The sequence below is a fragment of the Vitis vinifera genome, chromosome 6 (genome assembly GCF_030704535.1).
Source record: "Vitis vinifera cultivar Pinot Noir 40024 chromosome 6, ASM3070453v1".
NCBI lineage: Eukaryota > Viridiplantae > Streptophyta > Magnoliopsida > Vitales > Vitaceae > Vitis > Vitis vinifera.
In genome coordinates this window covers 20,179,700-20,192,653 of record NC_081810.1, presented here as the reverse complement: position 1 = coordinate 20,192,653, position 12,954 = coordinate 20,179,700, and the positions used below count along the sequence as shown (strand labels likewise).

The window sequence follows — 12,954 nt, the reverse complement described above, 5'->3', positions numbered from 1 at the left end:
GAATCCTACTACTGATGATACCTTGAATTTAACCGGTGCTGGCTGTTGCGGGGTGGTCAGCCCCCCAAGGTTTGGGTCCCCATGGAGAGTCCTAAGGACTTGGCCATGGAATGTTCCTCGGTTATCAAAAGAAAAAAAAAAATCTTGGGGGTTGGGGTGGGGGGTGTTGTATTGTTTGGTGTTGGTTTATGAAGGATTCTGTCTGGAAATTCAGTGTACTCTAGAAGCAAATGATGGAAAATTTTGCTGTTATTTCTTTTGGAAGTAGAAAATTTCCTTTTCCATATTACAATTTTAGATATCACACACAATCTTCGAAGCTTCTTCTGCTCTGCCACCACGATCTGATTTGATTGCTACTATCTATTGCTACCATTTTGCAAAATACAAGAGACTGGATTTTACATTTTGTTGGGATGCTATTTTTCTACTGGGTTTCTTATCGCCTATGACTGTTGTTGCAAACATAATATTGTCTCAAAGTGCAATGAAGGATATCTTGAAGTTTCATGAAAGGGGAATGAATCTCTCGCCCCCCCTACCAACCCAGCACACACACACAGGATATAGTGAAGGATTGGTGGGGAACTGGTTTGTGCTTCTTACTGGTGATTGGCATGATAATATCTATTATTGACATCTTCCTTCTATAATATTATCTTTTAGAGCATTGAAAATGCCCCTACTTTAGAAGAGTTACTCCCTCCCAAGGGTGGACCAAGCTTCAAATACAGTACAGAAGATGGTAAAGAAAGAAATGAACAACATGCCCTATCTATGGAACTTAGCAGTATGGTGAAGGGAAGACAAGTTTCTCGTGAAGTAATTTCATGGATTGAAGAAAGTGTAATTCCCGTTCATGGTTCAGAGGTTGCCCTTAGTGTAGTGGTTCAGACCCTGCTTGATATTGGATCCAAAAGCTTCACTCATTTGATCACTGTCTTGGAGAGGTATGGACAAGTCATTGCAAAGCTATGCCATGATCAAGATAAGCAAGTTGTGCTGATAGATGAAGTGAGTTCTTACTGGAAGAACAGTGCCCAAATGACAGCTATAGCCATTGACAGAATGATGGGTTACCGACTTATATCTAACTTTGCCATTGTGAAATGGGTCTTCTCTTCCGAAAATATTGAACAATTTCATACGTCAGATCATCCATGGGAGGTATAATGCTATGTTTTCTAGTTTCTACTGACAATATTTTCCATAATGCTGTATGATTTCTGGTACCTGTTGAGTATATATGACCGATGCCTTCATGTGGGTGATTACAACATCAAAATTAGAAAAATCCCATAAAATAAGTTTAGAAAAATATTAAAGAGAAGATAAACTCCCTCTGCAAATAAGACTAGAAAACTGCCATAAACGAAGTGAAATATTTTTTTGCTTTTCTCATATGTGAAGCATCTGCGAATCAATGAGCCAGCTTCTCTTGCCAGTATTTTCTAACCAGTGGATAAAAATATTGGTTCATTTCTACTAAGCTTGGGACATATTTATCTTTCCTTGTAACCTTCCCACCCTAGAAGTTACCTTGTTGGTAATATCCATGCTCTATTCCTTTGTTCTTTGCTGTCTCATTATACTCTGGTATATGATTTATTGAAGTAAATTAAAGACTAAATGGTGTTTTTGGCTCTTCTTTTTAAACATCTATATCATCTCACAAGAAGGAAATTGACATGTCTAGATGAAGCTGGACTAATTTTTTTGTTGTTCTTAATTTATGCACTGGTTTGGTTAAAGCACTCTGCTAACTTTTTGTAGCACATATGTATCGTATACTGGACTACATGGTATAATTTGTTTATATTTGAATCATGTTATAATGCTTTTTGCTCCATTCAAATAACACTTTGTCAGCCTTTATGAGCTTGCCAAACTGCTTAGTTAACCAAGAGAAAGTAATAATCTTTCTTGTACTTCTAACCTTAGCTGGACTACCATTGATCTACACCTTCACTTTCATTTTCTTGTAAAGAAGGCCTGCTTCGATTTGCTTCTTGGAAGCAAAGGCTATTTTTTAGCCCCTATAAGAGCTTTTGGATGTGTTCAGTAATTTCAGTATAATAGCTTCTAGCTCAAAAAAGACATGTACAGTGGAGCAATTGCAATATGCTTCTTTTGGAAGTTCATTTTTGGCTTAGGCAAGAAGCCATTTCATGTTTAATGGATTTTTATAACATCAAGATTGTCCATTAAAATCATGATTTAGTTTCAGCTGCTACTTCTAGAAAAAGCCAAAAAAAAGCCATCCAAGACAAGGCCATTCATTAGCTTAACATGTCTTGACTGTAGCAAATACTTCATGTTTTTGTTCAGGGCAAATTTTAGTCTGTTTTTTAGTGTAATAACTTTTAAAGGGGATTGTTCAAGTTTTTGCTGGAGATTGAATGTGATCTTTACTTGCTTTCCTGTTTATCCCATCGTAATTAAGTGAATAAATAGAGAGGATGAAGAATGGAAATTACGGTTTCTTATTCTCCTATCCCTGTTGCTTCTTTTGGATTTGATTTCCCCTCTAGCGTTATTTTCAAATATTTGTAATTAATTTTTTAAATGTGTAGCTGGACACACTTTTTTCTTCATTACAGATTCTTAGAAATGCAGTTAGCAAGACATATAATCGTATTTCTGATCTAAGGAAAGAAATATCTTCCCTTAAGAAGAGTCTTGCATTAGCTGAAGGAGATGCAGTAACAAGAAAAGCGGAGTTGGAGGCTGCTGAGTCAAAGCTTACTCTTGTAGATGGTGAACCTGTTCTTGGCGAAAACCCAGGGAGGTTGAAACGTTTGAAATCGTATGCAGAAAAAGCTAAAGAGGAGGAGGTATCTGTACGGGACTCTTTAGAGGCCAAGGAGGCTCTTCTTGCTCGAGCCTTGGATGAAAATGAGGTATTAAATATAAAATTAACTAGCAGTCACTTGTTTTTCCCTTTTGGAACCTCAGAATTCTTTTTCATCAGTTGATAATGTGTATCTAAGAACATGGAATTATTTTCTATGATTTTCGCCAATTATCAATTTGTAGAATCCATTGTTCATCTACCTGTTTATATGCATATCTAAATGCATTTAAGGTGGCCTGACCATAAACTTCAAGCAGATTGATTATTGATTCTGAAAGTTACAAATATTGACTTTATTTGGATCTCCAATAGAATTATATATGACATGATAAATTTGCTTCCAAGATCTCATGGAAAGATAATTGCATTCAAACTTTTCCTTTCTTACCATTCATATACAACATTCTTAATCAATCAGCTGGTTTAGATTTAAATATTTGCTCCTCACTGTGGATATAAAGTGATGAAGTCCCATGAAGTCATGAGTTCCCAATCCCCAATCCCCAATCCCCAATCCCCTGCTCAGGCTTGGAATTTAGCTATTTTTCAATAGCAGTAATGAAATATCATTTGTGTTACTTTCAGAATGATGGTTCTTTTTCCTTTAACTCATATGCCCCAATGCTTCTTAGCAACTGGCAGGAATCAGATTGGGCTATAAAAATGAAGGATTGACACTTTGTTCCCCCCCAGTTTTGATATTCCAGCTTCCAATTCTATGATTAATATGGCAAACCTCATTGTCTGTCTTTCAGGCATTATTCCTTTCTTTGTATAAAAACTTCTCAAATGTGCTGATGGAACGCCTGCCTGATACATCTCAAGCTGGAACATTGCGAGGACTGAAGACCATTCAGGCAGATGAGATGGCTGTTGACCTTGAAGAATCATCAACTATGGATGTGGACAATGAGAATGGAAGACCCCAAAAAAGGTTTTTTTTTTTTTTTTTCAGATTCTTTCTTCTTTCTTTTCTCTCAATTTACATTGTCATGTAATGATTTCCAAGGAGACCGTGTCTTGAGTTTAACTATGTTTTTCTTTACTTTCTGCAGTCAGACAAATGGGGGAAAGGCAAATAATGGCTATAACGTGGGTGAAAAAGAGCAATGGTGCTTATCAATTCTGGGCTATGTCAAAGCCTTTTCAAGGCAATATGCTTCAGAGGTAGCTCTAGTTTCTAACCTCTGTCTCTTTGTGATTTTATGGTTTTAGTCACGCCTGTCTTTCTGTGCTTTTAATGGTTTTGGAAAAGCTTCTTTTCCTCCTTTTTTCATCCAACCACCACTACCCTTTTCTCTCCCCTCAAGTGCGGGCTAAAATCAAAATAAAAATAAGGAAAAGAAAAAAAGAAAAAGAAAACAGCTAAGGTAGTAGAGCTTTTGTTGATTTGAAGATCTAACATAGCTGGTTCTGTACATATTCCCATTTAATTGCATACCAATATATCTAAAATTTACTTTATTACCTTTTCAATGTGTACATATAAAATTTTGAATGTTCTGAGCTTGGCTTGTCCTTGAGCCATGTTTCCATAAACTGGACATTTACAAAACTCATCTGGGTATGTACTAGATTCATGCGATGGCTGTGAAGATGTTAAATGAGTCAGCTCGGACCACATGAATTTATGATCTGACATTTTTTTCTCTTTTATGCATTTGTGATTTGTATTCTGGCAGATATGGCTTCACATTGAAAAGCTGGATGCAGAGGTGTTGACCGAAGACGTGCATCCTCTTTTCAGGAAAGCAGTTTACGCCGGTCTGCGTCGACCAATCAATGAAGGGTGATCTGGTCTCAACCCTTCTTGTAACTTGTAATATCAAGTGTTAGTTTTCTCAATGCTGGTTAATGTAAATGAAAATGTAGAACTGCTAAGTTGAGTTATGGTCAGCCTACAGAAGAACTGTGTAGAATGAGGTAGATTTGAAGTTGTCAAAGCAACCCATTGAAGGTTATGGTTTCTGACAATGCATGAACATATACCTTATTTTTCCTTGTTCTTTTCCTTCTCTCATATAATTTAGTTGAAAATTGGAGCTTAAAAAAATTGTTAGAAAAAAAAATGGAGCTCTGACTTAGTCTCCAGAAAGCTGCTAGGACTTCATTGAAAGTACTGAAAGTCTAATGCCCACTGAGCAGCCGTGGACATGGGGTGCATGAGACCATCCCATGTGTGCACTCACCAAACTAGGGCACTTTTCTCTTACAAGACCTGCAAAACCAAATTTATCTAATCACATTAATCTACTAATTTTTCTCACGGAATTGACTGATTAAATATATACGTTTGTTTGTTTTGTTTTGTTTTTTTTTTAATTTGAATCTAAATAGATATTAATTTAACTTAATTTTAAATGCTATTTAATAGTATTAAATATTAAATTATTATTTTATTTTTGTTAAATTATTAAGTATTATTAGGGTGAGGTTTTTGTTGAGATAATATTTTAGATGTTTGAAAAAGTTATTTTTAGTATTTAATGAAAGTTAAATATTTTGGTTTTTAAAAAATAAGTAATAAATAAAAAAAGTTAATAATGAACTATTTAAAATTTGAAAGTAAATTATATTAAATAATAATAATGAAAAAAAGCACCACCTTACCCAACAAAAATTACTTTGGTTATCATAAAATTTGTGGAAAAATTCTAAGGAAATAAAATAAGAGAAAAGAGAGATTCTATGCAAGTACTACATGAAGATGCAAGGTGAGAGGTACTTTAGGTACTAAGTACGAAAAAAATATATATGTATATATGCTATAAGGACAAAATAGAGGCTACAATTACATTATTTTATTTATTTATTTTATGTTTGGTTATAATAAAATTTGAGGAAAAATGTAGAAAAAATAAACATGAGAAAAACATGCATAAAAATATAAAATAAATATAAAATTAATAAATTAATTTTACATATTTCTTCAATTTCATTTTACTTATTTTCTTCTTTTATAAGTAAATAATTTTAAAATGTATAAATTCATAACTAATTTTAATTATTTTAATTTTTTTATATTTTCTATTATGTGGTCAAATATAGAAAATAATTTTACTGGCCATTTAAAAAAAAGAATAAAAAAGGAAAAATTAGTAAAAAAACATTTTATTTTCAGTATTTGAACTGTAAAACATAATTTTATTTATAAAAATAATTAAGAAGCATTTTTAAGAATTATTCTTAAATTTTTTTTTGAAAATCAATTTTAAAAATCTTGTTTGACAGACTTTAGAAATATGTTTGGTTGTTGGAAAGTATAAAGAAAAATACGATAAAAAAAGTTAGAGAGGAAAAGTAAAAATGAGGAAAAAACGGAGAAAAAAAAATTTTAAATCAATAAATTGTTTTTATATATTATTTTAAATATTTTTTCAAAAATTAAACTCTTTTATGTAAAGAATTAGATAGTTTAAAAATATAAAAATTTCCTAATAATTTTAATTATATTTGATTTTTTTTCTTCACATTTTGGTAATAAAATCAAATATAAAAAATTTAGTTTTCTTAATATTTCCTCTACTCTCCCGAACCAAACATGTGGTGGTGTTTGTTTTTTTGGCTTTTTGCTGAAAACCATTTAGTTTTAGAATTTAGGTTGTTTGTTTTTTTACTTTTTCATGACTTATTATAAACTTTTTACTAAATAGAAAAAGCCAAAATATGTGGCTTTTTCTAAATAGAAAAAATAACACAATGATTTTTTTTTTATTTTTTAATACTTAATAGAAATAAAATACTACAAAAACAAATAACTTAATATTTAATACTATTAAGTATTAAGGTTCTATTTAGAATTAAGTAAAAAAACAAACACCACCAGAGTCTAGAAGTTTTGTAAGATTATAAACGAAAATCCTATTTTTTCTAAAACCCTAGTTTTATTTTTAAAAAAATCAAAAGAAAAATGGAAATAGGGAGGAAGGGGGAGTTCATGCAGGGAACGTGTTTCAGTTTCTTTCATTTACTTAGGGTTTGTCCTTATCCTACCTTTCCCCTTGTCCAATTTCACAACCGCTTGCTTCACCTCAACCTCCCCTGTCCCCTTAACCTGCGCACCGCCTCACCCCCACCATTCTTTTCCCTCCTATTCAAGAATACTTTTTTTTTTTTTAATTCTTTTCTATTTTTCTAATAAGTTTTTGTATAAATAAATTTATTTAATAATGGAAATAATTCTTTCCCTAAATAATTGAAAATCCAATCCCTTCCTATTTGTTAATGTGTAATTTTTCTTTTTTCCTTTTTTTATAAGATTGACCTTTCCACATTTTGAAGAAAATTATTTAATTTTTAATTTTGTTAATGTTCTAAATTTTGTATAGATAGAAATATTAATTAAAAAAGTTTAAATTCACTATAATATTTTTTTGCCTCATAAAAACAACATTTATGATTCTTCCTACAAATTTATTATTATTTCTATAAATGTGGGTATGAGTTAAGTTTTATTTATTTATTTTTAAATATTTATTTATCATTTCATAGTTCTAAATTTTTTTCTTAAATAGGAATATTCTAAAGGGTTAATTTTATTAAAATCTCTGTTAAGTTTAGTGTAAATATACTAAGGTAATTATTTTAAAAAACAGTTATGAAAAATAGGTTTTAAGAACAAGATTTGAAAATTGTTCTATAATTTTTGTGAAACAAATGTCTGTTTGCAAACCTAAAATGTTTTTAACATATTTTTAATTTTTTTAAAAAATATTTTTTATTCATAATGTTTTATTTTTAATAATTCTATATGCTTTAAAGATAACTATTTTTAGTTGTCAAATATATTTTCTATGTTTTTTTGTTTTGAACAACATAAGACTATTTTAAAAAACAATTCTTAGCAGACCCTAAATCTTCGTAAATTTTAAATTTTATTAATTAGCACACTTACAAATTTTCAGAGAATTATTAAATACACAGATCTAAAACATTATTATTTGAAATATCTTTTAAAAAAAAATGTTATAAACAAAATAATTTTTTAGGGGTGCTAATTACACTAAACCTCGGGTTTCAATGAAATTTACCCTATTTTAAAAGATATTAAATATTTGTAAAATCACAAAGATTTGCTATTCTTCTTTGTGTGAAATAATTATTATTTTTGAATAAAATTTTATTTATTTTGTAAGAAATTATATTCCATGTCAGCATAATATTATAAATATAATTTTTTTTAAAGAATTTTTGTAAAGAGGAAGGTTTTATTTATTTTTTGTTTAAAATATTATACATTGTTAAATTTTAATTTTTGAATTTCTCTAAAAGAGAAAAGAAAATCCTTGGAGGGAGTTTTTTTTTTTTTTTGAATTGAAAAAATTGGTTTAAATGGTATAATATTAAAAACACAATTTCCAAACATGGCAATTTTCTCTTTCTATCCCTTTTTCTATATCTATCTCACCAACCTTTCTCTCTCTAGACACTTTAAATGCATATATAGAGAGAGAAAGTGTTTCAGATATTTTGCTATCTTGCGCCTCTCTCTTTCTCTCGACGCTTTTTGTATATAAGGCAGTAGCATCATTTTCAGAGAGAGAGAGAGAGAGGAGGAAGGAAGAAAATCTCAAGGGTTTAGGCCCAGATATCCTCTGCAATAACCCTAGCTTTCTTCTTCTTCTTCTTCTTTAACTTCTTAGAAATGGAGTTTGTGGGAAGACCAGTGAAGAAGGAGTTTCATGGGTTTGGGATTTTCTCGGGACTCGTCAAATCCTATGACCCAGAATCTGGTTTCTTCGAAATACTGTACGAAGATGGCGATTCTGAGGAGCTGGAATGGTCTGAACTTGCTTTCCTGTTGGAGGGTGAGGTGGCTGATCCTGGTCTGGTCGAGTTGACCCAGAAGCCTCGGGTTGGTCGCAAGCCCAAGAAACGGCGGAGAGTGGAGATTAAGCCTGAAAATCCGGAGAATTCAGGTAACACTTCTGGACATTTGGATAATTTGAATGGTGGGTTTTCGGAAACCCTAGGGAAATCTGGGGAAGGTGTGGGAAAATTTGGGGTGAATGGTGGCTTTGATTTAAATGATGGGTTTAATTTTAATAATGGGTGCAGTTTGAGTGTTGATTGTGAGGAAAATGTGACGAGGAGTAATTATATTGATTTGAATTTGAATGTGAATGGTGATTTTGATGAAAGCTCAAAGGCGATTGAGTTGGGTTGTGCTGTTGTGGAAACCCGGAAGAAGGGATGTTCTTTTGATTTGAATTTGGGGTTAGACGATGAAATGAAGGACGCAGATGTTGAATGTGGAGGACAGTTGAAAGAAATTCATGTAGATGGTGGTGGTGGGGGTGGTGCAAATGGGACTTTGGAGGGAGGTGTCTCAGCGAAGGGTGTCAATGATTCCAGAGAGTTTGTGTTGGCAGATTCTGGTTTGTGGCAGGTTGGAGTTCCAAGGGAAGATGGTATTTCAATGGCACTTTGGATGGAAAATGCTTCTAACTGTGTAAATCATAGTGCATTTTCTGAAGTTCAATTGGAGGGTCTCTCTGGAGATAGCATTGCCGTAATCAGTGGATGTCAGGGAAACTTGGTAAGCCCATATAACGAAGGAAAAAGAGGTAGAAAGAGAAGAAAACTATTAAATAATTTGACATCTGGGACAGAAACAGTGTTGAGAAGAAGTACTCGAAGAGGGTCTGCCCAGAAAGGTAATGTTTCAAGCATAATGGTACCATTTGCAGTCAGTGATGGATCCCCATCTGCAGCTGTTAGTCTAGTATCAGAGGGGAAGCCTATTATCTCTGGTCATGCAGGAATTGAAGATTGCATTGGTCTTCCCCCAAAGCTGCAATTGCCCCCTTCATCACAGAACTTGAATTTGGATGGAATTCCCATATTTGACTTTTTCTCTGTTTATGCCTTTTTAAGGTCATTTAGTACATTATTATATTTAAGTCCCTTTGAGTTGGAAGATTTTGTGGAAGCATTGAGATGCAATTTTTCTAACCCTTTGTTCGATTCTGTCCATGTTTCTCTATTGCAAACTTTGAGAAAGCATTTGGAATTTCTATCAGATGAAGGTTCCCAATCTGCTTCCAGTTGTTTGAGGTACTCTTTTTTTTTTTGTTTTCATGACATTCCTGCAAGGTTGAACCATTTTGTTATTTGAAGCTTCTTTCCCTTGGTACTCAATATTTTTATGATCTTTGATGTTGAGTGCAGGTGTCTTAATTGGGGTTTGCTGGATTCAGTTACATGGCCAGTGTTCATGGCTGAATACCTACTGATTCATGGTTCAGGTTTGAAACCTGGTTTTGATTTTAGTTGTTTGAAGCTATTTGACAATGACTACTGCAAACGACCTGTGGCTGTAAAGGTTGAGATACTTCGATGTCTGTGTGATGATGTGATTGAAGTGGAGGCGCTAAGATCAGAGCTCAGTAGAAGATCATTGGCAGCTGAGCCTGATATGGAATTCAATCGGAATGTTAACATTGAGATCTGCAAGAAAAGGAGGGCTATGATGGATGTTTCAGGTGGTTCTTGCTTGGCTGAGGAGGTTGTTGATGAAATCAATGACTGGAATAGTGATGAATGCTGCCTCTGCAAGATGGATGGAAACTTAATATGCTGTGATGGATGTCCTGCTGCATATCATTCAAGATGTGTAGGTGTTGCTAGTGATCTTTTGCCAGACGGTGACTGGTATTGCCCTGAGTGTGCAATTGACAAGGATAAGCCCTGGATGAAGCAGCGAAAATCACTTCGAGGAGCAGAGCTGTTGGGAGTTGATCCTCATGGTCGTCTGTATTTTAGCAGCTATGGTTACTTATTGGTGTAAGTTTGTTCTTTATATAGACTTTATCTGCTGTTCATTACAACTTCTACTATATATTGGCTAAAAAATGTGTGTTGGTTATTTCTAGCCTGCTTGATCTCAAAAGGATGATGGTGATGGTGATAATGATGATGATGGTGGTTATTATTATTGTTGTTGTTTTTCTATTATTATTATTATTATTATTATTATTATTATCATTATTATTATCATTATTATTATCATCATCATCATTGTTATACGTGTGTCTCAGGCTTGCTTGGGCTCAGAACAGTTCCAACTTTTAGCCCAGGAGAAGTGCTTAAAGTCGAAATTTTCTGTGGAGAGCTCTTTCACTATATTATTTTATCAAAGATAAAGTTCCTTGATTTGTTATCTGGAAAGCATTCACTGAAAAGGCCGGGTATACTGTGGGATATACTTTTGAGTTGGTAGGGCAAGAAATTTCAGTGTAGCTCTGCAGAATTGGGTTGGGTCTAAAATATAGGTTTTAGGTTTACAAGTGAGTTGCATATGTTCAGTCACTTCTCCATGTAGCATTCAATAAAGGAAAATAATAACCACATGACAACTGCTAAATATAAATTCACTATTTTTTTTCTATCTCGTACTCTTTTTATTACTAAAATCACTACTATAAGCATTTTCTTCTACTCCTTACTTCCTATTTGTCACAAGTAAAATCACCACCATATGTTCAGTCACTTCTCCATGTAGCATTCAATAAAGGAAAATAATTACCACATGACAACTGCTAAATATAAGTTCACTATTTTTTTTCTCTATCTCATACTCTTTTTATTACTAAAATCACTACTAAAAGCATTTTCTTCTACTCCTTACTTCTATTTCTCGCCAGTAACCGTGTGCTTTATTGATTACATTGTTTCTTGTCATCAGTTTCTTTTTAACATAAAAAGCATGCGATTGATTTAGATGTCTTGGATGTCATGTTCTGCTGAATTCTCAGGTCAGATTCATGTGACACTGAATCCTCATTCAATCATTACTCCAGAAATGAATTGAATGATGTTATTGAAGTGCTGAAGTTTTCAGAGATTCATTACGGTGAAATAATAACTGCAATCTGCAAGCACTGGGGATCCTCTGTTAATTTAAATGGAGCAACTAGCAGTTTGGACTCTGAGAACCATGCTATATTTTCAGATATGGTTAGGAAAGCACAAACCACTGCCATTTGTATGACCCCGCTACCTTGGACACCTGAAACCTGTGCGGTTAAGGAGGAGAGCACTGATGAAAGAAAGCCAGGAGAGAAATCTGTTGCTGAAGTTTCTCTCAGCTGTGGGGTTTCAAAGTCTATTACCTTGTTGAATTCAACGATTGTGAACAGTTCTATGGAGATAGAAAATCCTATTGCAAGTTCTGAACAATCAGCAGAAATTATACAATCGAGCACAGGCATTCAGAATTTCCAGAATCATGGGTCAGACTGTTTAAATACATCTGCTAGAATCTCAAATCAAGCTGAGAGTCCTGAAAAAACCCCACCTGTTGGGAACTGTTCTATATCTACTAGCATTGATGTTGAACAAGAAAAAAAGATAGAATCTGCAGTCGATGGCCATACTTCATCTCCCATACACACGAGAAAAGAGGATGTATCACAGGTACAGTGTGGAATTGATTACACAAACTATTACAGTTTTGCTCAAACAGCCTCATCAGTTGCAGAAGAGTTAATGCATAAGTCATCCGACAAGAGCAAAGAACACTCCACAACATCAGCTGAGGAAATAATTTCAGCACAGATAAAAGCCATTTCAAAGAATTTTACGAAGTTTTGTTGGCCAAATGCTCAGAGTCTAACCATGGATGCTGAGAAAGAAAATTGTGGGTGGTGCTTCTCTTGCAAAGATTCCACTGGTGACAAGAATTGCTTGTTTAAAACGAATTTTATGGTGCCTGTTCAGGAAGGTTCTAAAAGTGAGGGGGTTGGCCTCCAATCAAAGAAGAATAGGAAAGGCCATCTTGTTGATGTCATAAATTACATCCTCTCTATTGAAGTTCGCCTGCGTGGGCTTCTCATGGGTCCATGGATGAATCCACATCATGCTAAACTTTGGTGTAAAAATGCTCTCAAGGCATCTGATGTTGCATCAGTAAAACATCTGCTGCTCACAGTAAGAGTTTTCCTTCATTTTCTAGTATTGAATTAAGATTGTGACTTTATAATTTTTGGTTGCAAATAGGGATTTGGTCAATTCTGCATGAAACTCTAAATTGAACTGGTGGTTTAGTACAACACTCTGATACTTTACCCAGTTTGAGCTTAACTAATTCTTTCAGTTAA

At 33.5% G+C, this 12,954-nt stretch overlaps 2 protein-coding genes across 2 annotated transcripts in view; both read left to right on the top strand.

The window, feature by feature from the left end:
• LOC100265341 (nuclear cap-binding protein subunit 1) overlaps nucleotides 1-4,856 on the top strand; it is a 58,844-nt gene extending 53,988 nt beyond the window's left edge. The window contains exons 15-19 of the mRNA XM_003632204.4: nucleotides 667-1,167; nucleotides 2,601-2,900; nucleotides 3,610-3,788; nucleotides 3,910-4,021; nucleotides 4,537-4,856. Coding sequence (XP_003632252.1) covers nucleotides 667-1,167; nucleotides 2,601-2,900; nucleotides 3,610-3,788; nucleotides 3,910-4,021; nucleotides 4,537-4,647 — 1,203 coding nt within the window. The 3' untranslated portion in view covers nucleotides 4,648-4,856. The remainder of the gene's footprint in view (nucleotides 1-666; nucleotides 1,168-2,600; nucleotides 2,901-3,609; nucleotides 3,789-3,909; nucleotides 4,022-4,536) is intronic.
• A 3,453-nt stretch (nucleotides 4,857-8,309) lies between these two features.
• The window catches only part of LOC100260139 (DDT domain-containing protein PTM), a 29,507-nt gene continuing 24,862 nt past the window's right edge, over nucleotides 8,310-12,954 (top strand). The window contains exons 1-3 of the mRNA XM_010653184.3: nucleotides 8,310-9,910; nucleotides 10,025-10,639; nucleotides 11,611-12,784. Coding sequence (XP_010651486.1) covers nucleotides 8,499-9,910; nucleotides 10,025-10,639; nucleotides 11,611-12,784 — 3,201 coding nt within the window. The 5' untranslated portion in view covers nucleotides 8,310-8,498. The remainder of the gene's footprint in view (nucleotides 9,911-10,024; nucleotides 10,640-11,610; nucleotides 12,785-12,954) is intronic.